Raw genomic sequence first — 26,322 nt, 5'->3', positions numbered from 1 at the left:
AACGTTAAGCAGGCTGTAGGAAGCCATTCCTGATCACTGCATTTTGGCAAACATTGGTAGTATCTTGTACACATGGAAAGCAGATGTCACATTTTACAAGGTTTGACAAGACCTTTGTAAAGCTGCTTGTAATGTTGATCTTCAGAAAGTACAAATACTGCATATAAAAAGCTGAGTCCTCTGAGATACTGAGTGCCTTCTGCAGGGTGCTTATGAATCATAAGTCCTTTTGGGAATCAAGGATGATCAGCATCCTTGTGAAGAAGTGGTGGGTATGTTTCAGGAACTGATTCCAAAATTGTTATTCAAAGCCTCTGCTTCCAGATGTTATTTCTCTTATGGGAAAATGAAAGGTGCTATTAATAAAGTCAAATCACCTCCCAAAATGGCATGCTGAAACATTTCTGGCAATTGTGTAATTATTACTAAGCACCTCTTGGTTTTTGTGATGGCACTGAAACAAATAAATTCGGCAAAGACATAGGGGAAAAAATAATGAAGGAAATAGATTCATGACCAGATTTGAGTTTCTCTAACTTTCCTACAATGTCACAGAAGTTTAACAGTGAAACAAACATACCATCCTAAGAGTAATGATTTTGGTACTTATGCAGACTTGAAGATGGTGTTTGAAAAGGGGGAGCCTAAGACCCTGTCTTACCTCAAGTTATTTGTACCCTTTTGGTATTTTGGGTCTGAACTAATTTTTAAGTGCATTTTTCCTCACTCATGGAAAAAGAATAATTAGACAAGACTTGAAAATTGATGCGCATAGAAGAGGTACTGCTTGTGACAGCAGATATCGAGATATCTTGGGACCTCTTCTGGCCTCACTGGTGCATGTACTCTGCTGCAGCTGAAATCCTGTGTCTTGCCTGAAACCTGAGGAGAGCAACTATTCCACTTTGGCATCAGCCTCAAATAGAGAAAAGTAAAAAGATACCTCAGCTATCAGATTTTCATTAATTAGCTGCTCGTATTCGTATTTATGGTAGTTTATAACGTTATGGAAGTTGCACTGTTTAGGGTTTCTTGGCTAGGAAAAGGTTTAGATAGTGATTCTGACTTTGTCAGAAGAAAAGAGGGGATGGGGAGGAAAGTCAGAGAAGAGATGTCTGGCAGCACTCTCCTAAGCATAACTTAATTTTGATTTTTGTCTTTGTCTTGTTAGGTGCTGGACTCGATGGAGTGGAAGAAATTAAGCGTCACCCTTTCTTTGTTACGATAGACTGGAACGTAAGTGGAGCACCATTTTATTTTTTAATTGTTTTTATTTTTCTTAGGTAGATTATTGGAGGCAAGCTGCTATGCTTAGATAAAAAAGATGAAGTGAATTCTAACATAAAGGACCCAGGAGGTAGAGCCTTTTACGTCAGTGTCTATGTCTCTTGCATACACATTTGACAGTGTTAGGTTTAAGTTGGACTCAATGTTCTTAAAGGTCATTTCCAACCTAAATGATCCTGTGATTCTATGGTTCTTGCATTCCGTGATACATTTGTTCATGTTTTCACAAACAAAAGAAATAAAAAGCTGCTTTCAGCATTGCCAGTTTTTTCTAACCACTTGTCTCTGTTTTGTCTGATGGTCTGGCTTGCACGGTACTACCTGAGGCTATTTGCAGTGTTCTGTGGAATAATTTCCCCATTCAGCTCTAATAAACATGATGCATTGATTGTGGGAGCTGGACTGGAGTGAAAATTAGCAGTTTTAAATGAAAGAATTCCTGTAATATATCAATTGCAAAAGAGAGGCAAAGGCCTGGGCTTGAAAGAGATACTCCAGAAGGAAGCAGTTTGATGCTCTAAGTCCCTCTGTCTTTCTGCTTTTATACTCCATATTGAAATACTTGTTCCTTCTCACTGAATCAGGCAAGCTGGACTAGCTTTATTCCTTATGAAATCAGAGACCTCCAGGAATCCTTTCTCTCTTGGATTTATTCAGATAATCCCAGGTCTGCTTTTATACCTCTGCCAACAGTAGCTCAAGGAGCCCCAAGACCTCCAGGTGCACTCTTTTCCCAAATATAGCACAGCACTATTGGTATCAGGTGAGTATTTCTAGAGTTGGTACAGCAGTCTGTACATCAAGTTGTGCTACTTTATGCTGGGGGCATCATAAATCTTCCAATAGCACAGCAATGCTAATAGGATGAGATTTAACAAGGCTAAGTGCAAGGTTCTACACTTTGGCCACAACAACCCCATGCAGTGCTACAGGCTGGGGACAGAGTGGCTGGAGAGCAGCCAGACAGAGAGGGCCCTGGGGGTGCTGGTCGATAGTAGGCTGAACATGAGCCAGCAGTGTGCCCAAGTGGCCAGGAGAGCCAATGGCATCCTGGCCTGTATCAGGAATAGTGTAGCCAGCAGGACAAGGGAGGTCATTGTACCCCTGTACTCAGCACTGGTTAGGCCACACCTTGAGTACTGTGTCCAGTTGTGGGCCCCTCAATTCAAGAGAGATGTTGAGGTACTGGAACGTGTCCAGAGAAGGGTGACGAAGCTGGTGAGGGGCCTGGAGAACAAACCCTATGATGTTGGTGATTGTTTCAAGCTCAGGTCTTTTGGGAACATTTTCATGCCCATCCTAAGGAAACTGTACAGCCCTCCATCATTTGAAAAAGTTCTTATAGACAAGTTAGGGAAATGTCTATCATGAAGAGGCTAGGTATGTCTGAACATGACTTGGTGCTAGAGGGGGAGGTGGATTTAATTGCCTTTGATGTCTTATCTAGCCCTCTAACTTGGCTGTAAAATGTAATTGTAAAGATCCATTTTAATCCAATGTAATTAGTACCTATCACACTCTCTTGGAGACTGATCATTATTATACAGATCAGCTATCATCTTTGTAATATATTTGCAGATTTAATTATAATTTTACTATCAGTCATGGAGGTCTTGGGAGGTTTATCTAGTTACAGCAGCAGCATTGTATGTGTTTGAAAGTGGTGTGAGCCAGCATGCTCTGAGCTGAAGCCAGGACTGCCTTACAATGATCATCCAACTGTTAATGTGTTCTCAATGAACAGAAACAGAGCAGAATCAGAGAAAGGACATGGATCAGGCACAGATGGTTACCTCTGATCAGGAAAAGAGTACCTTATGCCCTCATTTTCATCTCCAATCACATCATCATCTCTCATATCAATTTTCAGACAGTCAGCAAACAGGATATGAATGTTGATTTATTTTAAGCCTTGCTACTATGAAGACCTCAGAGAGCATGAGACAAGTTCTTACAGAGAGCTTCTGTACTGCCTTGGCAACTGCAATAGACAGGACTGATGCAGCTGACAGCCCAGAAACTTTCAGCAACTTAATCCTCCATCAAACCCTTATCATGAAGGGTCAGAATGGGTTATTGTCTTCTAGAAATCCAGTGCAAAGGAGGTGGGTTTTTTAAAGCAAGCTGTTTCCTACAGGAGCAACGTTATAGCTAGGAACAAACCAACTATTTTCTACATCTATTTTTTTTAAAAAAGGACTTAGAAATGAGTTAGCTACTTCCTTCCAAGTTGTATGTGATGTCTAGATACTGCAATGATAAAGTCATCAGAATCTCACAGAGAAATGTATAAATAAGACCTTGGTTTCAGAGTACTGTCAAAGCTGTTCCCTCAGATTTTGGATTCAGGATTGGTTATTGTCTCTGTCACTGAAGTGTTCACCTGTTAAAACAGTCATTTCCCACTTGTTACCCATTTTTCTCTGTCTTCAGAGAGACACAATCGGACATAGTATCTGGTTCAGATGAAGGCAGTGAACACAGTGGAAACAACACAGACAGTGTAAAAACAAACCCTCTTACGATGCTGCAGATGCTCTTGCCAAGCAGAGCAGTGCTGATAGCATGTGAGCACTGCAGATAGAGGCAATAGGTGCAATCCTGGAAAAGATGAATGTGGCCGGAGCACAGTCTTCCCTCTTCACCCAGATGGCATTCCCATATTCCAGGGTGCCATCCTTCAGCACAGACCTCCTGGGTTTAACTTCTGATGTGTAAGTAGCCTAGATGAACTGTGAACAATCTTAGACAGGGTTTTTATAAATTGTTTAGCATGAGCTAATCTCTAGAAGAGTCCCAGTTTTACAAGTGTAGTCACCCAGTAATAAAGCCCTAAATTCCACTTCCCAGGATGAAAAATAGATAGAAGTTTTTGTAAATGTCAGTCTTACTGCTTTAAGGCATTTAGTAGGCACAATGACACTAATTCAATAGATCTCTTGTCAAACGAATGGACTGTCTTTCATGATCAAGTCTAGCACTCACAGAAAAGAGTTCCGAGTATTATCTGCTTACTACTCTTGCACCCCTTTCCTGCCTAAGACAGGCAGACCCAAACTGAGTTGTGTCTGACAAAACACAGTTTGGTTCCTGATTATTTTTTTTTTAACAGTTTCTTCTTTCCAGGTCACACCTAGCAAAATTCTGGGTTTTCACTGAAAATTAAAGATGAAATCCCCTTTTGCAGACTGCAGTGGAGTGGACTTTAAACAGTAGATTTTGTTTAGCTGACAGGTTAAATTGGAAATAGAGCAAATGACATGCTAGGAAATGAACAGTCAAACGCAGCTGAGGGGAAGGTGTGAGAAGAAAGTGGACTTAAGTTCTATTTCCTTCAATATTAATCAGAGGTCAAACTAAACTGAAAACTGTAATTCTTTAGTTGCAGATTTTACCAACAGCAGAAATCAGTCCCAAGGTCTGAATTCTGCTATCTTTTCTGCCATTTGTAGACTAGAACACTGAATCATTAAACTGGGAGAGGACAAGCATTTTAGAATGTAGTTCATCCTTTTGTCTGCTTGCTGGCTTTTCCATGACAGGTACATGTATCAAGGGAGTTTATTCTCACATTACGAGTGCGTCACTATGGAGGGTAGCATCTTTCTGCTTCCAGAAGATGGCTAAGGAATAATTCAATTCTTCATCAAAGAAACTCAGTTGAGGAAATGACTAAATAGTTTTTAATGAAATAAACCTTTTTTTTTTTCCTTGGTATTTTCCAGGCACATGTACAGGGCATGTATATACAATACATGTATCTCTGGGTTTTTTAGGAGTGGATTTTTTTTTTTAATATGGAAAAATTAACTGCTTATCAATCAAGAAGAGACAGACACATATCACAACATTCTGTTACTAGTCTTACCGGTGTGCTACTTGAGTCGCAGATAAGGAGGTGTTCAGATGAAGCTCATATCAGAGATCTGGCAACATATATAAAGAATCATAGAATCATAGAATCAACCAGGTTGGAAGAGACTTCCAAGATCATCCAGTCCAACCTATTATTCAGCCCTATCCAATCAACTAGACCATGGCACTAAGTGCCTCATCCAATCTTCCCTTGAGCATCTCCAGGGACAGCGACTCCACCACTTCCCTGGGCAGCCCATTCCAATGGGCACTCTCTCTATACCTCCCCCAGCACAACTTGAGACTGTGTCCTCTTGTTCTGCTATTGGTTGCCTGGGAGAAGAGACCAACCCCCACCTGGCTACAACCTCCCTTCAGGTAGTTGTAGAGAGCAATGAGGTCACCCCTGAGCCTCCTTTTCTCCAGGCTAAACAACCCCAGGTCCCTCAGGCTCTCTTCATAGAGTTTGTGCTCACCAGCTTCGTCACCCTTCTCTGGACACGTTCCAGTACCTCAACATCTCTCTTGAACTGAGGAGCCCACAACTGGACACAGTACTCAAGGTGTGGCCTAACCAGTGCTGAGTACAGGGGAAGAATAACCTCCCTTGTCCTGCTGGCTACGCTACTCCTGATACAGGCCAGGATGCCCTTGGCTCTCCTGGCCACCTGGGCTCACTGCTGGCTCATGTTCAGCCTACTATCAACCATCACTCCCAGGTCCCTCTCTGTCTGGCTGCTCTCCAGCCACTCTGTCCCCAGCCTGTAGCGCTGGTTGGGGTTGTTGTGGCCAAAGTGTAGAACCCTGCACTTAGCCTTGTTAAATCTCATCCCACTGGCCTCTGCCCAGCCTGTCAAGCTCCCTCTGCAGGGCCCTCCTACCCTCCAACAGATCGACACCTGCTCCTAACTTGGTGTCATCTGCAAACTTACTGATGGTGGACTCAATTCCCTCATCCAGATCATCAATAAAGATATTGAACAGGAGAGAAAAGGCCATCAGCACCTGAGGGAAAATTAGTTATTTTCTTAAAAAGGGGGTTTATCCCAAATCAGAAAGGAAGTTTGATAGAAGTTCTTAGTTTCTCAAACTGCTAAGGAAATGTGTTCTAGTTAATTTTATAGGTACTTTTTAATATGAAGATACTGATTATCAAAGTCTCAGAAGAATGTGATAGAAGCTTGGATATGTATCCAGATGTGAACATCTCAATCAGTGCTTTCATACCTTGGAGTTCATAGCTCTCATTCTGTGGATGATGCACTTCCTTCTCATAGCCTCCGGGTACAACAGCCACGTATGATGCACACTGATTCCCTACACCTGTCAGTCACATTTTTCTGTGATAAGTCAATGTTGTGGAGAGTTTTAAAAAATGGAGGTGGGATGTGGAGGCTTATTCTTTACTGGAAAACAGAGAGAAATTACTTATCAATAAAATATTAAGGGCTAAGAGTTCTCCTTTATGGGTATGGAAGTAATGTGAAAAGAAAAAGTATGCATATATTCATCTTCTTATACCTGTGCAAAATAACTCCCACATAATGATCTTAAGCACCCAACCTGAAATTTAAATGCTTCAGTTAGCACTAACATATCCAAACTCTCTATTTAGTGCTTAATATGATGCCCCAGAATAATAATTTGGTTATGAAAAATGGTCTTTAAATGGAGACAAATGGGACCCTGTTCCTGTTAAAACAGGTGATAAACTCCCAGTCACTTCTGCATACAGAGCCAGGATTACTATGATTTGGGATGTAGTTTAAACTTTACCAGAAATTACAACCTAATAGAAAGTGTCAAAGACAAGATCTGACACTTAAGTTGCTATGGCATTTGCCACTCTGGCTGGTTTTATGCTGGAAGAGTTGAAGGTGATTTGACATCCCCAAATAATTTTGAGACCAGGCTAAGAGATAATACATTAATACATTCCACCTAAAAGTAGATGCTCCAGGAGTGTATAGGAAACAATGACTGTGATTTTTACTGTTTTCTTAGATCAGCCGAGGTCACTTTATGTTTTGAAGTCCATAGGATGTGGATTTTTAAAGGAAGAAGCATTCTGCCTGCAGCAAGCCATCGTCTTTAACTGTTGGGCTGCCCTGTGGTTTAGCGTGCTTCAGGGAATTGGCTTTGGTTGCAGTGGTTTGCTCAGAGAACTAAAGCTAGAGTGGGATGGGAAAGCTCACAGATGACACTTCTTTGCTTCTTCTTGCTCCTCAAAGATTTTGTTTAGTTATCTGATTCAAGACCTTGGAGAAAAAATGTTTTAGGCAGTTTACCTTTTGTTGTTCCCAGTTGTCTGACGAGAAACAACAGAAATTATTTTTATCACAAGTAGAAAAGGAAATGGAAAAGGGAATCATCCTGGCTGTGCTCTGAGGAGGTGCCTTCTTTCTTTCTGTCTCCTCTTAGAAGCAAATTTATGATTACATATCTTCAAGTGGCATGTGACTCACAATGAATATTAAATCCCTCCCGAGGAGTGGAGGATGTGATTTTGGGATTCAAAACACAAACGTAGCTCTGACAGCACTTAAGAAACTACAGATGAGGGGAGGAACTAAGAGGCCAGAGAGAATATAGTTACAATAATCAGAAGAGAGTGCGATTCCCAAACGATGTATGACTCTTAAAACATTATCCCATTTTTGGACCTCACAGGATGCGAGGTGCATTTAATTCAAGAAGGAGGTATGTGCATGTGACCCTATTGCTTTCTGCAGTAGAAGGCCTCTAGCTGTGAATTAAATAAGTGAAGCTGGAAGCAAATAGCTTTCTCAAGGTGAAATCCTAGCAACAGAAAAATATTCAGTATGTGCTCAGTTCTCTGTTAAAGTTCTGTGCAGACAGAAAAAGATATATGTTAATTACTAGGTTGATACTTTTCAGCTGGTGAGTGACATTTCCTGCTTAATATTGCAATTGCCTTTTAATTATTTGGAAGACTGGCTTTCCATTGTGGCTGACAGCAATTATTCATCTCTTTTTCTCTCAGAATATATGGAGTAGTTCTACGCAAACAGGAACTTTCTATGGTTAAATGGCCATTAATTCTTTCCAGCCTCACCATTCCACTTTTCCAAGGAATCATAATTCAACCACCAGCATATGCTTTATGCTAATGCTGATTAATGCTACAGAATGGCCTGCCTCAAGAACCTTTATTTATCTATGCAAAATCAAGCTCAAATTATGTTGATGTATCTTATGTTTAACCACGTGCTTTCACCACAAAACCCAGAATTAAAAAAGAATATTCCTGCATACAAAGAGCAAGACAAGCATGCATTAATCTCCATTAAATATTTTGAAAAATCAGCTCATTATGAAGTTGTTTTAAGAGCTAACCTGAAAACGCATATTGCAGGCAGTCATAGAATTGAACTCTCCAGCTCTTACCATAACTTGAAAAGTTGGATGAAGTGCTGTATTTGTACTGAGACGTGTTAATTATTGGGTGTTTTCTGTGGCAATTAATTCAGTCATTTGAATCCTGAGAACAAAAACATTGCTAGAAAGGGAATGCAGTCTAGGGAGTGTAGCATGGGGTAGGGAATCAAACTGGAGCTCTGTTCCTCGTACCTCCATCAGCATGATGTTCAGTTTTGGCCATGTCAAGCAGAGATGATGCAAAGACTGCTGAAATCAATAGGACTTTTTCCATTAATGCCTGTAGACTTTGGATCAGATCCAGACATGCTGCAGAGCTGTTTCATCTCCCAGAGTGTGTGTGTATGTGTATGAATGCTTGCAAGGGAGCAGAGTGAAGCAATTTCTTAAATACAAAAAGCATGAATAAAGAGGCCACAAAATCTCTGGTAATAAGGCAGTGTATCAGCATATTTTACTGGTGACTTACTTAATTGATCCCTTATGTGCCCACTCATTCACCAGTGCAAACTCGCACACCTAGCCGTGCTTACCTGTTACATACTTTCCTCTGTTCCTTATGTTTTCCCTTGGTTTTGCTCATCTGCTTAAGCCATGTTTGGGCCCCACCCATACACAGTGCTTTCTTCCTAGCATTTTTTGATAGGGAATTCATCTTATCCTCAGCTATGTGCCCCTTCCCTTTTACTAGATATGCCAAAAAAACAAGTCTCTTATTTTGGTTGTGAGCACCAGGCCCATTGCTTAGCTTAGGGTGGCAAGGTGTCAAACATTTTGCTAGTTAATGATAAATAATAAATGCTAAACCAGCCACTGCTCCCTAGTGATTCTTTGTGCTGATTGCCATTGTGCTGCTGAACCCACCCATGCACCCTGCTGTTCCCATTGCGTGTTCCAGTTCTACCTTTAAGAACAGTGAATTTCCAAATACCCCAGCTGGAATATTGTGACAGTCTATAGGCTATTTTTTTTTACCAGAAACATCTGCATTTACATTATAGATTCCAGTAACTAAAAAGTGCAGGGACCATCCAGGGCACAGGTTTTAAGCCAACCAGTCAAGCAGGACTCAGAGCTGTGGATACATCATCCTTTTTTTTTGTTTGTTTTTGGTCAGTCCTGCAAGAGTGGCACAGAGCTGAGAGAGAACACTCCAAACAAAGCAAGAATGCATACCTGCAGATTGCAGATTGTTGCTGATTGTGATCTGTTCCTCTTGTAGAAACTCTACAGGAAAGAAATCAAGCCACCTTTCAAGCCTGCAGTGGGGCGGCCAGAAGACACCTTTCATTTTGATCCAGAGTTCACATCTCGGACTCCCACAGGTTAGTAAGGTGGCACATGGTCAATGCATCTTTTCAGTGAGTAAATTAATTGTTCTTCCCCTTCCCCATTTCAACAGAGCCTAAAAAATCTGATCTCCTGTGACATTACTGGGTTTTTCAATATCCAGCAGGAAGTGAAAACTGTTTAGCATTTCCAAGTAAAGCAGCTCATAAGCATTTCACCAGCTCGACATTCGTTTTCAGGAGAGACAGATTCTGTGTTTTTAATAGGAAAAATAACTATTGGTTTGCTATTTTACTACTCCCATCACTGCTTATATTAGCTGAATTTATCTGTTTTAAATTACCTTAGCTACAAAGACCTTTGCATATCTGCAAGTTAGTACATAAGTATATATTCCATAGATATTTTCTCTAATTATGAAATCCCATAGATTATAGACTGTAGGAAGCTAATACGTGGTTAAAATAAATGAAGAGTCATAAAGTTCTCAGACCAGTGGAGTTATGCCAACAGCAAATTTGGTCCATAATATTTAGAAAATATTTGCTGTGAGAATGTCCCATCTCATATACTGTATATATGTGAAGGTGCAAAACACTTTCTTTCCACTCTTTTAGTTGAAAGCAATAATACCAGTAATCTGAGTGGCAATCCCAGTTATAATGTTGCCTCTTGCTAAACATGTATAAGTGGCATTACATTTAAGCCTGTGATATTTCTGTATAAAGAAGTATCTATTTATACCTTCTAAAATGCTGTTGTTTTAAAAGACTTTGAAGATGGTAAGCATTGTAAATACCACATATTGTAATAACCAAGTATAAGGTCTCAAGCTTCAACCCTCAAACTGCTCCAAAACTGTTACAGTGAGAGTAAAAGATCTGAGATTTCATGATGAAAATGCCTGCATTACAGCAAATGAATCAGAGCTGAGATTTCCTGTAATTTTTGTTCAGTTTTATCACGACCTTCAGCAGTCTTCTTAAACCTGTATTCAAAGCCTGGCTCAAATCTCCTTTTGTGGGGTATCAAATAGCAGCAGTACTGGTCTTGCTTACTAGCTTCTTTTTTTTCTTTTTTTTTCCCCAAGGATGCACCAGCTTTCACAAATATTACACTCCGATTATTTGGATAGAACTAGAACATCTACCAGTCTCCAGTATATGTTAGTCGTGTTCTGATATTCCTTTCCCACTGCATGGAAACAAATTCTCTTTGGATACCAGAAATTTCACATCTTTGATTTTAGCTTTAAGTCAGGTTTCAGAAGAACTCATTTCTCTGAAATACTGCCAGTTAGTCTCATCTTGGGAGAAGGGCATGCTGGTGCTGCCCTGGAAGGCCTCAGAGAAGCATTGAGAGTTTTGTTTGCTTTGTAAGTTCACACTTCATTAGTTTCATTGTTGTGGAAACTCTCGTACTTCATGCATGTGCTGATGCTCAGGGTTATATTTTGTACTCTACTTGTTACTACTGCTGCCTAATTAACTTTGCTATCTTGTGCAAGACACTGGAAGGTTTGGCTGAGATGGTGGCTCAGGAGGATTTCAGTTCACAAATGTTTGTACTGTTGGGGCAGCACACTGTAATCGTCAGAGATATCTTAGGCTGGCTTTACTGCTGAGAAAAAAATACATAAAATTGCATCTGAAGTATCTAACTTTCCTCCTCTACAAATAAGATAATAATGTGTGCTAGCCCTAGGGAACCATACTTAAGTAAATTACTTAAGATTTATAAAGCCTCCAAAAATCCTGTAAAGTTTGATGCTGTAGTGGGATAAGGTATTATGGACTTTCACAGTGAGAAAGATAACCATTATATAAGATCAGTGTTTGCAAGTGGGTCTAATTCAGACAGACAAAATTCTTCTGGATTTATCAAGACTAGAAAAAATATTTAGGCTTCATAGCTATCAGTTAATTAACATGATTAAACATAATTCTGTGCTTTTTTCATTTTAACATTTAATTCATATGGTGGGCATATCAGTTGGTGGTGATGAATATTTAATGTTGAAGAGCAAATAATCAGTAATTCTACAGTGTTTGATAAAGAAGAGATTGGCAGCAAGTTATGAAGGAACAGTTATTTTTAAATAGAGGTGACCTAGCATTTACATTTTAGAGCCAAATCACAGCTTTGCTTAAGGTCAAGAGCATTCAGATTTCAGATATTGTCACTCTTTTTTTTTTTTAAACAACCTTTTTTTCCTCTTAATTAATCCCTCTTGGAAAATCACTGTTATGTATAAGCCACTGTAAGAAGTACCAGGGATGCAAGAGGTCTGGTTTGATTCATCCATGTATTTGCGAGAAGAGTGCCCATCAATAAACTGAGATAAAAAGGCCACGTCACTTGCCAAAAGACAAGCTTCTCCAGGTAATTTGCAGTGAGGTCTGACTTCTTGTGCTTATTTCTGACTGCTGTCAGAACTGAGGAGGCTTTTTAATGAGATACAGAATTAACTGCAGTCCTGGTTTTGTTTATTTGTTTTTACCATCTTCTGCCTTCAGATTCTCTGTTCACTTAACTAGGAGATTTATACAGGGAATATCTACACAAGGAAACACATTCTCACATTTTTCCAGGACTGTGAGCAATATTCAGTCTTCCATATCATTGCCCTATATGCTAATGGGTGATGTTCATGGTGTAGGCAGGTGAGTCAAATACAAGGTCCAGGGGATGTGTTCTCTCTAGTGAGACTGGGTGGTTTAGACACTTCCTACAAGGAGTTATCTTTCTAAAGGAAGTATAGCTTTGTAATCTCACTGTGGTAAATCATTTTACACTGGAGGAGATGTGACAGGGAAGTGAGAAAAAAAAAACACTCCCAAAATAAGAACAAACAAAAGGTGAGCAAATTTTAGGTTTTATAATACCCATCCAGCTACTCAGCTACCAAGATGACTCTTTCTTGCTTATGAAAATACCTGGGACAAAATATATACTGGGGAGAAAGATCTCTTTAAAGGTTTTCAAAATTTTAGGTGAAGCACAACTCTCCTTGCTTTGTCATGCTGTTTCTCTCCCTGAGCAGTGGTGCTGGTACAAGGAACTGCTCTCTAGTTGTTTCATTCCAAAGGTAGAATAATTAAGGGCTTTTTAATCTCCAGCCATTCATCCCCTGGATTGAGCAGGTCAGGGGGAAGAATGGGGAGAAAGTCTTCATGACAATTAGTTAAAATAATTGTAGTAATTTTGTTCATCTGACAACAAGTCAACCAGCATCTTCTCTGGAGTAGGTCCCAGATTCTAAGGCTGCTCCAGAAAATCCTTATCAGGCCATAAGCCATCACTACTGGAGCACTGTGCTTTTGCTTTTGCTTCAGGTCCTGCCTTCTCCACATTCTCCCAACCCATACAACATCACATTAGCCAGAATGCTTTTTGGCCTTTGTAATTTCTGTAGTCAGGCTGTGCTGTGAAGGACAGGTACAGCATCTTTTTCCCCTCTCCCTAGATAACCTCTGCTAAGCCAAAGAAGTTCCCTGCCTTGAGCCATCTGTCTTTCTCCTCATCTCACCATCCTGCACTTTCTCTCTCTGTGTGAACTCCTGGCACAGGCCACTGCTTTGCGTATAAATGAACATGCACTGTGAAAAAAAATCTAGGTCCAAGAGGGATCCTCCTTGCAAACAATTACCCTGCACTGTTCAGATACAGAGCAAAAGAATGGAAAAAGTGCTCCAGATGTGAATTATACTCACATGTGTCTGTGAGTTTAATAGGATTTCCTGTTGTGTGGCAGGGGTGACTTTGTTGAAGGTACTGCACTATTCGTTTCTGGACTTTTTTGCAGCTCATAAGGTCATTTTCTTTATTCGCTGACAGATTCCCCAGGTGTTCCTCCAAGTGCCAATGCTCATCATCTTTTCAGAGGGTTCAGCTTCATTGCCTCTAACTTGGTGCAGGAGCCTGCACAGCAAGATATGCACAAACCCACCATTCATCCAATTGTGCAGGTACTGATATTGATGTTACATTTCACATATGATGGGCAGATGCATGTGTGCATGGTGTATTTAAACTGCTTTGGCATTCCCACTGGTGTTTCACAGCCACCCAGTGCAGGTAGGTGTTTACATGCTAGATGTTGGAGATGGGAATGCCCAAAGGCTTTCACCTTTAAATTCACATTCTCTGCAGCCTTGACAAAGGAAGTAGGAATCACACCTTATCACGATGGAAATGAGAAGTACTTCTGAATATCTGAAACACTATTCCAGTCGTGCATACAGGCTGGATAACAAAGTGTTTCTTCAGTGAATGCATGTCAATCTCAACAGTTTTGTCTTCAATTATATGATCTAGCCTGTGTTGGCAAAGAAGCTCAATGAGCTACTGCTGTAGGTTCCCACAGGCATAAAGCCAAAGATGCTGGGAGTAAGAGGCCACTGTGTTCCTGTTCCTAATGCACAAGGGCCTGGGTGTACTCACAGAAGCCAGATCAGAGTGGCTTGACAGGGGAAGGACTCTTGCCAGGCACGTGGTTCTTTGCTGCCATTCCCCTACAACATGCTCTCCGGTTGTTGTCATTTAAACCAGAAATAAATTGCTACAAATGGCTCAGTGCATCAGAGGAACAGTGAATCAGGAGAAAGAAATGGACTGCTCAAAGATGCAATAAAGTTTTCTACAAGCAAAAACGTTCCTCTCCTTCCTCTCCAGCCAGAGGTGTACATGCTTCAAGGGAAGAACCCCTGGCTGTAGCTTTCATAGTTTTTCATAGTTTTGATCCCTTTTATAATAATTTACAGTGGAATATATCATATTCTTAAAGATTCTCTTTTGCAGACAGTAAGTGCAATGTTACCAAAGCAATTACATCCCAGATACGTTCCTGTGGTTTGCTTTGTAAAAATATATCAAATGTTAAAACATGCATGTCTTACAACTTTCAAGGTTCTGTGTGGACTTTGCTAATGAGGTTACATTCTTTAGACAGAGGATCATAGAGGATTTTTAGAGCTTCTGGTCATTTCTTGAATCCTGGGAAGGAATTTGCAGCAAGCCTTCAGACTGGGTTTCACCATCTAATCAATCCACCTGCCCAGTCATTCTTCATGGGCCATATGAACCAGTGATGCCATGTACCACAGATCATTTTATACCTTTAAATAAATACAATTAGAAATTTTAAGGTATTTTCCTACTATTTTCACTAACAAAGTATTTTCTTAAATTAAGTTGACTTGAAATAGTAGCTTCTCTCTAACACAGAAATCATAATTAAATGCATCCTGGACAAGGACTCCAGTGATCTGGGCGCACAAACCATATGTGAGGTATCTGTTTTTGAAGACTGTGAAGCTATTGGTAGATTTTAAGTTACCTGGCCCCTCAGTAATTAGAAATGAGTTTATATTGTCAAGATATACAGGTTTGTTAGAGGATTTGGACACAAAGTTTCCTGGAGTTTCTAATAAGAACTGATTGTCATCTATCCCTAAACAGTTTAGAAAATCACTGCTTTCTTGCCATTACTTCCATGTGAACAACTCCATCTTGCAGACTAGAAAAAGTAAGGCGGGGGGGGGGGGACAAACTTTTTTAATTAAAGACCTTCCGATTTTTTTTAACTCATCTTAGAAAAACTGCAAAGAACAAGAAAGCTCACGGAAGGAGGTGAGGTCATGCACTTTGTTTAAGACAAAGCTAGTACTTTTACACGCTCATGTCCTAGTAACTTTGTTTCTTCTGTCTTTCTCTGTAGCAGTTACACGGGAACAACATTCACTTTACAGATGGATACGAGATCAAGGAGGACATAGGAATTGGCTCCTATTCAGTGTGCAAAAGATGCATTCATAAAGCTACAGAAACAGAGTTTGCAGTGAAGGTAAGAAAGCCTTCTGGTAGATGCCAGAAATGTGATTGAAACTGCTCTGCCAGCCTGGGCATCAGTGTGGACAGTGGATCTTTCGTTGGCTTGTTTCCTGTTGATGGGTGTTGCTCAGTATTGGTTTTTTTTTTCCTTTTGGAAGGTGACAGGTTTCATGACAAGCCTTATATGGTTTCTCACACCTTAATCTCATGAAGTAAAATTCCTGGATGGAAAAAACCCTTTACAGTCTTGCATAGAAATACTGCTAATAATTTCATTCACAGTCCTTGCAAACTAGCAAGATTTCTAACATATTCTACATTGAATCATCATAAATCATCAAATAGCATAAAAAAATTATTACAGAGTTGAAACAGAATTTTATTCTTCCTTCTCAGGTTATTTCCTTCTGACATTTTTTATTGTAATTAGATAGATTTGTCAGTGAAAACCATGATCACCTTCAAAACCAGATTTCCATTTGTCTCCTTGACATTCAACACCAACATGCTACACAAAGAGGCAAAAGGCAATCTTCATCAGAGATTTAAAATATTAATGCAGCAGAATTTAGTTGCTCATAAAAGACAAATCAGTAAACTTCAGATTTGATCAAGCAATATGACCTAAGACAGAATCATTGGAGCTGCAGAGGCCAGGAAGCTGCTAGCATGTAGGTAGGAGGGAACCTTTTCTAGTGGGGAAGACCTTCAGTACAACTGCTTTGGAAGATCATGATCAGAGGACTGTCATGTTGTCTACTAAATGCTATTGAATAAACAGTATGCAGCTATTACAGAGGGCAGAGCAGACCAATATGTGTGGCAGGTGATTGTGAGGTTACGGCTCCCAGGAAGAATTCAAATATTCAATTTTCTTTAAGAAAAAGGTGCAGCAATTAAAACACTCATGTCAGAAAAGCATTTCACAGAATCACAGAATGTTAGGTCTGGAAGGAACCTTGAAAGATCATCTAGTCCAACCCCTCTGCCAGAGAAGGATCACCTATACCAGATTACACTGGAACGCATTCAGGCAGATCTTGAAATCTCCAGAGAGGAAGACTCCACAACCTCCCTGGGCAGCCTGTTCCAGTGTTCCATCACCCTCACAGTGTAAAAAAATTTCCTCATGTTTACGTAGAACTTCCTATGCTTCAACTTCCACCCACTGCCCCTTGTCCTGTCATTGGGCATCACCGGGAAGAGCCTGGCTCCATCCTCTTGACACTCACACTTTATGTATTTATAAACATTAATGAGGTCACCCCTGAATCTCCTCTTCTCCAAGATAAAGAGACACCTCTCCCTCAGTCTCTCCACTCCCTTAATCATTTTTGTGGCTCTGCACTGGACTCTTTCAAGCGGTTCCCTGTCCTTGAACTGAGGGGCCCAGAACTGGACACAATATTCCAGATGCAGCCTCACCAGGGGAGGAAAACCTCTCTCTACCTACTAATCACACCCCTTCTAATATACCTCAGAATGGCACTGGCCTTCTTGGCCATAAGAGCATGTTGCTGGCTAATGGTCATGTTTTTGTTCTTGTACTACAAAGAGACAAGATGAAATTAAATAAGGAATTACAATAATGAATTTGAAAAGACACAAACAGTTAAGTCAGATCATTCTGTTATGGTCTCATGGGAACAGATTGCTTAAATGAGTAGCCAAAGTAGCCCCTCAAAATCAGTACATAGAGAAATTTATTTGCCAGACTTGCAGAAAATGAGGGATTCTAGCCAACTGCCACTCAACTTTTCTTATTTTAAAATTTTAGAAAATAAATGTAAACTCAGCTGTGATTTGCTGTTAAAAGAGATCACAACACCTTCAAGAAGTGAGTCCATGAGGTAAATAAGCTGCAGGTAGTCAATAGAAAAATGTTAAACCTTTTATTCAGTCTTCATTTCCATTACAAGACTGATGATAATGAAGTATAAATGGTGTGTCCCTGTAGTTGCCACAAAAATTAGGTAATCACAAATAACTGACAATCTGTTGATGTCACTGTTCAGATAACAGATGATTTTTTCTAGGCTACATCATAATTAGGAGCATGGACCTACCAGCAGGTCTCTGGGCTTACATATGAACATGGTAGGATTTTCATTTCTAATGAATGAAAAAAAATATTTTTCAGTGTCTAGGTGTTTTGTCAACAGATGGCAATTATGTTACAGTAGGTAGGGTTCTGTGTAATTAAATTACATCTCTGATGAACAGAAATGTATGTTAAATGTATGTTTCAATATTTTATTTATATCAACTATTACTGACAGTTTTAGCAGTGTGATGCAAACAGCATGAAACAAAATATAAAGACCCCAGTCCTCAAAGATGTCTGAGTGCCTGAGTCCAAGAGGGTCCAGAACCTACTCAGCAGCTGAGGGTTTGGAGTACCTCAAAGAATCCAGACCGAGCTCAGCATTGTGGAGGCACTCAAAATTCCGTAAGAGTTTAACACTTTGATTGCTAGGTTTATGCTCTTTTCTATTTTTATTAATCTTTTCTCTTTTTATTTCTTTCTTTCTCCAGTTCTTACAACTCTTTTCTTGTCATGCCAGGTTAGGCAACACACAGAGCAGCTGAGTTTCTGACACAGCGTCAGTCAGATGTGTAGCACAGACATGTGGGGCTGGAGATGGTTGGTGGGTTTCTGTTTGTACTGTCCTTCCAGCACATTGAGTGCTGTCTCTTAAGATTCCTGTTCCTACTAATATATTCATTTTACTTTCCTTTTCATTTTATTTTTATTTCATATTAAGGTTAAATAGTTTGTTATCAAAACTTTCATGAAATTACACAGTGCCACCCACTTTGAGTAATTAGCACAGGAGTTGTAACTGATGTTATTGTAATTATATAGTAGTCTCTTCTGACATGCATCCTTTAACTCTCTATAAAAATCACTGTAACTAGACTGTTCTGATTTTCTGTAATTTCTCAGTGCTCCCTAATACATGATATTCACATGAAAAAATATCTGTGATGATGAGTTTGTATGATAGGCAGCAGAGCCCCTCACCAGGCCTTATCTACTTTTGTTGGGTAGTACCATAGTGAGACAGCAGAGTACTCAGCCAGAGTAACTTGAGTTAGAGCTACAGCTGGAAAATCCACTCAGTAAAATAAAACCTTTTCTAGCCCAGAATACATTTATTAAAATAGAAAACATTTCATCCCTTTTTCTTTTGCTGGCCATCTGCAACTAATTGGGGTCCATCTTACAGAGATGATTAGATGCCTAGCAGTGCAAAAAAGTTCTTTGCTGGTGTTGTAAAGGAGCCTGAACAGATCTGGAAATTCACTCGTTTCAGAGTTCAGTGAGACCAGGCACATCCACTCACTGAGGTGCTTTTGGAAGTTGCCCTAGACACCTCTCTGCACCTGTAAGCATCTAAGTACCTTTGTAAATCTAATCACTGAACCTGCAAAACAGAATTTTCTTCAACCTATTCCCTCTTTTCCTGTGTTATCTGTAAAAATAAAATGCTAATAATGAACTCTACATCTACTTTGGATGTGCCCTCAGGCTTCTAAATGCAATATTTAAGAATTCAGACTTAGATCTCCACTTCTGAGAACATTTCAATACTGTGCAACAGAAAGCCACGTAGAGAGACATTCCCTGCAAACCAAATCTACCCTGGAACTAAAAGCCACCTACCTGGGTCAGTGCAGGTAGATGTTGGTTTAGCAAGTCTTTGTATTATATTCTACTGCATGGACACACTTTGAGGTACTTTTCAAACTTTACTCTTAGTTTTTCTTTCCATCTCATTCCCAAGTGGAAAAAAAAAAAAAAAGTGTAAACTTATGAAACATAAGTATGTAGTTCATTCTTCTGAATATTTTATGAGATTCTGGTGGAAATATATGGGGGGAAATAAGAATTTGTTCTGTGATAGACCTCTAATGTGTTTCTAATTTTTTGCAAGCATATTGATCATCCTAACTAGAGCAGGCATAGTGATTTTTAATAGCGTAAGAGAACTGGCATTGTTGATCACAGTTACAAACTTCACACATGTATAAATGTAACAGCGAGGTCAGAAGCAAAGAAAAATCTGATCAAACTATTTCAGTCATAACAGTGCCTAGAGAAAATAAGTCAATTAAGTAAAAGAATGATGCTAGGGTAGGTGGGAAGGATTCCTGTGGATGGAAGAAAATCTGCAATGGAAGCTTAAACAGGAGCTCTCATTTGGAAGACAAAGGCAATGCTACAGTTCAGAGTTCTTACTGAATCAGATTTTTCAAAATCTGCCCAAGATTTGGTGCAATTAGTGTATTCCTGAAGTTTTTCTTTATTTAAAGCCATTGCCTTGATTTCTAGCATGGATTCCTATTTGTTGAGAAGCTTTCAAGATGGATTTTCAGATGTACTTCTTAAGGTTGCCAGATTAAGAAAATTTGCAAAGGACCAGATTGCATTCCCCTTTTTCTAAAGATTTCCCTATTTAGTTTTGACTCTTTACAGCCAGGAAAGATTAATGATGGATAACAGCCAACTAGAAACTGCTGTTGCTGTGGTCTTTTCTAGCCCCAGTATGGTGACTGCCCCCAAATATTTCAGAGATGGGTGGCATGGGTGCCAGATGCCAACTCTTTTCTTCTTCAGGTGAAAGAATATCTAACTGGTTAAGTCTTGCAGATTGTCAGTCCTTCCATGTTGTTAGAACAGGGTGAACAACGGAGTAAAAGGACAGAGTATACATTTCTCCCACCCTTGCAGAAGAAAATCATACAGTAGAGATAGTCCAATTTTGCAGATGCCAATATTACAGTGGAATTTTGATCTCAAAACACATGTGAATTTCATAACTTTTTCCTATCTCTGTAATGTACTAACCAAGTATTTGGCTTCAAATGTTCCACAGCTGTGAGCAGAGCCAATTTTTGCAGTCTGTGTCTGCCTCTGGGAGATACAGGTTAGTTTGTGTCTAACACAAACTAGTTCTAGTAAATCCTACAGCTAATATATATATAATCTGGGTAATTATGAAGCACTGAAAGTATATCTATCTCAGCGTGTTTTGGTATATGCAGATTGGGGAGAAGGTAGATCTTAATTAGCTATAAAAATGCAATACCTGTGTAGATGTGATATCAACAGAATATCAATAAATAGATGTCAGCAAATCCTAAGAGCTGTTTTTAGCAGGCCTGTGACATCAGGCTTGCTGTATACCTCTATTTATTTGCTAGTAACAGTGAGTGACATACTCAGCAAAAGCTGTATAAATTCCAGAGTTGTTTCATTGTTTCTTTGAACTTCATATTCCCCTTCATGGACATTCCAAGTCTTGGTTTAGTTGTTTTTAGGAGGTTTTGCGTAAGGAGATAAAATACCTTGCTATTTTGAAGACAGAAGGTTCCACAGTGGTATTTAGTTTTTTAACATTTTCTCCATAACCTATACCGTGGTTCTGTCAGGAGTTTAGTACTGAATGCACAAAGAGTGAGTAACAAAAAAAGTAGTCTTCTAAGATTGGCTGTAGCATGGTGCACTCTTTTGCAATTCTTTTAAAGAAAATAGAAATCCTAAACTTATGTAGCTTTATTTAGTGAAACAATAAAAGGAGGAAAAAGTATGAAAAAACAGTCCAAAGGTCATGGAATATCCTTGACAATCAAGATGTCTGTAGATCTAGAGATATTTGCTTAGATTTGTTTTTCTTTAACCACTTCCCCTAAAGTGAAACAGACTCTGAAATTTTCAGGAGAGAATTTGTGTCTGGTTTTGTCTGTTTAGGAGGTACCCAGTGTCTGATGGAACATCGATAAATATATCAGTATTTTAATAGGCAAGTCAGTGGAAAGTTTGCTGGATGACCTCAGATTTCTTGGTCCTGAGTCTGCCAGTTTGTCAACACCAGAACATACTCATGCTCTGCTCATCCAGTTGCTTCTTCTGTCTACACCAGAACATGGTACAAGGGTCAGGCCCCAGGGTACATGCATAAATCTACAGATCAGAGCCATTGGTAAATGCATCCCCATTAAATTTAGCTTGAAAGTGTAGCAGAAGTTACCTGCTGCTGGAGCAGAGTAGTAACATGACTCTGCAAGAGAGAGGATGGACTGAAAGGCGATGGATGAGATGCTGATGTTTACTTAAGCTGATAGTGTGGCACCAGATTCAGTAGACTACAAGGTGACAAAGGCTTCAGAGAAGATTTAGGCACAAATCTCAGTGCTTCTTTGGATCTGCACAGGAAGGGCTGGTTTTCAGAGCGTTTTCAGAGCATGAAAAGCCCTGGACTACAACTGGGATCCATGGTGGATGTGGTAATAGTGATTACAAACAGCATGGACAAGTGTCCTCTTGATAGGGTGGAAACAAAAAGCTACTTAAAGTAATATGGATGATGTAGCAAAGGAATGGTGAAGAAGTTGTCTGCAAGGATGCTATATCTTATCTGTGAGAGTATTTTTGAAAGCTTTCTTGTATTTTTTTCCATTTCAAACAACTTTATCAAAGGGCCTGACTTCCACGCTGGACCAGGACTGCTATGCACAATTTCACTCACCACAGCAGGAAGCAGCTTAGCGTATTTTACATGCTTTCCTCATTTTTCAGGATTGGGGCTTAGTCAGATTTCTGCCAGATACTCCTTCATGGAAATCAGTTAGGTCCCCGAGGCATTGCTCATTAGAGGCAAAACCCTGAAGCTACAGCTTCAGGAAGGACAGGCCAGTACAGAGTGCTGTGCTGGTCTGTGCCTGAAGGACTTGCAGGATAGAAGGGCAGTGAGCCAGGAATGCCCTGAGCACTTCTACAAGCAGCAAGTTTGTTTGTAGCAGCAAGAGTCATTGCAATGGTTGTACATCCTCTCTGGCATAAGGATTCCTTCAGCATCCTTCCCATTTGGCCTTGAAGCTAACAGTGTCTCTCTCCTTGGCGTGGCTGAGCCTCTGAAGAACGTGAGATGATAGTATTTCTTACTGCTGACTAGATCTTTTCTGAGACTTAGGAACAAGCAGCAGTTTTTCTGCAGCTTAGTAATATCATGTCTCTCTTCTGTAGCTCGCTTGCCAAATACCAACATATTTTGGACATAATGTGGTCCTTTGTGGCTCTATTTCTCTTGCAGGGCTGTTTAAACCATGTTTCTCGTATTTTTCTTCCAACTTGATGTAATAATTTCCCCTTTTATAAGGGTCTGAATATGATATTCTGGTTTCCATCCCTGAAGCTTTTGGTAAAAAACGATGCAAGTAGCACTGGGGTCATGTTACAGACTGCAAACTCATCGGTCTAATCCAAGGATGTGTGCTAGGGCTGAACAGAATACAACACAATGCAGAGCCTTCCCCACCAAGCTATTCTGCCTCCAAAACTGCAGACTTTCCTCTAAAGTGAGCTTTTCTGCTTCACAGGTGCTAGTGGAACAAATTGGTTAATATTTCTGCCTTGTTTAGAAAATGTGTGCTACTGTATAAATGCTAATTAATAAGTACTGCAGTTGCCATTGGCAGCTTAGAAGGGCTAAGTTGGCAAACACTGGCAGAGAGTGGGCATGTTCATTGTGCAGCAAGTTTAATGTCTCACCCACACAGCTTGATCTGATGGCCAGTGCTTACTTCAGAAAAGCATCGGTAGTTAGGTCTGTTTCTTTTAATATTCATTTCACTATTTTTCTGGAAGATTTAAGCATGGATGGTGGGAATGAATCTCTAGAGCTAATAAAAATTAATAGCACAGCAAATAGTCCCTCAGAAGCTATTAAGCTTGGAAGAGTTCTCCTTGGAAACATCGTAAATGTAAAATCATATCATGGTCCTTTTAAATAACGTTAGCCTCTCAGCAGTGATTTTCAGACCGCTTGAGTAATATGACATAAAAAAAAAAATTAAAACAGATGCTTGGCATGAATAGGGCTTATTTTTAGAAGGAAGTATTACTGGAATGGAAACCTGTACATTTTCCAGCAGCACAGAACTGTAGAATGCCATCTCTGTGACACACTAATATTGTAAATGAAACTGTCGGGTTAAAACCTCTACATGTATTGTTGCACCTCCTTTCTTCAGAAGGGTTGTGAATCCCACCTATACTTAATTCCACAAGTGGTGCCCTGAACTTTAAAATATATTATAGATATGGTGTAGGCATAATATGCAAAGGGACATAAAATTAATGCTCCCTTTGCCCATTCCGTCCTCTCCCCAAAAAGGAAAGGATTTCTACAGGAAGCATCACATCGTATCATGTTACATGGTTCTTCTTAAATGTGATTAGCTCATGCTTACACTCTAAGCAAGCTTTAGAAAAAATTTCAAAGGATGTAATAGAGAAAACAGCTTTATAGAAGTACACAAACCTCTCTTTCAACTCCATGCTTTCTCCACAAAGCCCTCATGAGTTCTCTGGTGCTGAGCAAAAGAATCTTTAGGCAGTCCCACTGGCTAAACACACTGGCTACCTCAGCAGAGCCAGTTTAAGGTATTGCAATGCCCTAACCTTCTGCTGAAATTTCTTTTGCTGTAGCCAGAGCAGCAGATTAGGATGGTACCAGTGGCTGAGCTGCCTCAGTTCACACTTTTTCAGCTGCTAGGAAAGGTCGTGCAGGGCAGCTGAGGAAAAGGCAGATGCTGGTTCCATTTGGAATTGGAGGCAAAAAGAGCACACCTTATGCCCTGGCAGCATGACTCACTAAAGCTCCTCATTCAAAGCCCCACAATCTAGGTATTATCCATGCCCTTGCTGCAGGGTGTGCCTGTAACACATTTCCGTTTTTGTGGTTGATGCTGTGGAATAAATCCACTAAAACTAAACAGAATTTTTGCTGCAGTCTGCAGTAGTGGCACATAGCACAGTGTTAATGGTTAAAGCACAGTGCCAGTAGCAGGTACATTTAGCTTGATTTCCCCAAGAAGGTAGATAGCTACCTTGCCCATTTCGGCTGGCGTGATTAGACAGAACTTTAACGTCCTGTTTCGCTTAAAGGAAAAATCAAGTCAGAGCCAGGAGAATGTTTGAATACAATCAGGTTTGTTCATTAAAGATGTATAAAGTTCTCCCCAGCACAGAAAGACCCAACAACTGACCGCAGTTTCCTCACTGCTAGCTCCAGCTTAGTCTGGCAAGAGCCCCATCCTTTCTCCTCAGGCCCATATCACTGCTATTCCCATCAGTGCATCTCATGTTTCTTTTCTGTCTTCTTTCTCACTCTATTGCTTTTCTCTTATTCTTTCTTTTAGGCTGCTTGTTTTCCAGACAGCAAAGGCAGTTAACTGTCACCTGTATGAGTGATCACTACAGTTCCTCTTGCCTTTTTCCAATCATACAACTGTAGTGACGGAGAACTCCATGTGAGAAACACAGACATTCTCCTTGAGCAAGGTTGCCCAGGTTAATTTCAGTTTGAAAAGGAAATTTGCATTAACAGGGCTAATTCTGCCCAAAGCTGATTAGGAAGTGTTTGCACATACCATTTCTCTGGCAGGGCTGTGAAGACTTTATGTCCTAGCTGGTGGGTGGTATGAAACAGCTGAGGACTCTAACATCTGCTAACAGCATAACTAGATTCAGAAGAAGAAATTTATCTATGCAGTTGGAGGCACACAAATATCTTCACAAAGCTGCAACAAGCAACTATAAATATATATTGTCTATGTAGTTGCTGTAGTGATTTCAGCAAGGCTTTACCCACACCCTGGGAGAGCCCAGGGAGGCACCAGAGCTCAGCACAATGGGAGCACAGCCCCAAGGAGCCAGAAGATGCTTGCCAGGTCCCCTTTGGAAAGGACTAGCTAAAAGAGTGTCTTGGTTTATTTCCGGGAGGCAGAGTACAACCATGGTTAGACTTTGTAATACCTCCCTTACCTTCTCTGGAAATCAATGTCTGATGTAGTGACCACTTTCCAAATTACAGTTCAGACTGCTTCATATATCTTAGCATTGATCCACTCCTGGGAGGAGAATGTGCATGTAGATAAGTATGTAGGATTGTGGATGAAGTGTTAGTGGCGATTTTGGACTCTGCACCCAGCAGCCTGGCTGCTGCTGGAGTCTGGGTTCTTCAAGAGAAGAAAATGGTTGTTACATAAGAAGCCATGTGCTTTTGCTGGGATACCAAGCAGCCCAGCAGCTAGCTGACGAGCATGGGGGCAGTATGCAGAGAGCTGGGGCTGCCTCAGTTCTGCCTCTAGCCTCTCTCCTGCTGCACCTACACAGGGTGCTCAGAGCCTGCTTTTTCTCCAGCAACACCTGCGCTGAAAAATCCAGCTGCAGAAAAAGGCACTTACTTAACACCTGCCTAGCAATACCACAGCCTTTTCCAAAACTTACATAACTTAATTCACTTAATCTGATATTTTTTGAGAATCTCAGAACTGCTTATGAATATCACTGGAATCCCACAATGCCTCTTCCTGAGCCTCTGTATTCAATAAAGAGCACTGGGACTGCATTTGACAACAGCTCATTCTGGCACTAAGATGGGGTAAGATTTGTAGATGCTCTGGGGATGCAGCACTTCATGTTGTGATGCAGACACCTCTGGGTGCTGAAGGAGGCAGCAATCAGCAGCCAAACCATCCTGGCATGGCACCTTCTCTCTTTGGAAGGTCTGGTGTGGGTTTAAAACACCAAAACACATTCTGAAGAGAAAGACCAGCAAAACTGAGTAGCACAGTGGAGCTATGGGGGAT

At 40.3% G+C, this 26,322-nt stretch overlaps 1 protein-coding gene across 2 annotated transcripts in view; it reads left to right on the top strand.

Annotated features, from left to right (window-relative positions):
• Nucleotides 1–26,322, top strand: part of RPS6KA2 (ribosomal protein S6 kinase A2) — a 291,646-nt gene that overhangs the window by 251,649 nt on the left and 13,675 nt on the right. For both annotated transcript variants that reach the window (XM_054399265.1, XM_054399264.1), the window contains 4 exons: nt 1,172–1,236; nt 9,764–9,866; nt 13,669–13,799; nt 15,551–15,676. In XM_054399265.1, coding sequence (XP_054255240.1) covers nt 1,172–1,236; nt 9,764–9,866; nt 13,669–13,799; nt 15,551–15,676 — 425 coding nt within the window. The remainder of the gene's footprint in view (nt 1–1,171; nt 1,237–9,763; nt 9,867–13,668; nt 13,800–15,550; nt 15,677–26,322) is intronic.

This window comes from Indicator indicator, chromosome 2, assembly GCF_027791375.1.
Source record: "Indicator indicator isolate 239-I01 chromosome 2, UM_Iind_1.1, whole genome shotgun sequence".
Classification (NCBI taxonomy): Eukaryota; Metazoa; Chordata; class Aves; order Piciformes; family Indicatoridae; genus Indicator; species Indicator indicator.
This window is presented reverse-complemented; position numbering and strand designations above follow the sequence as displayed.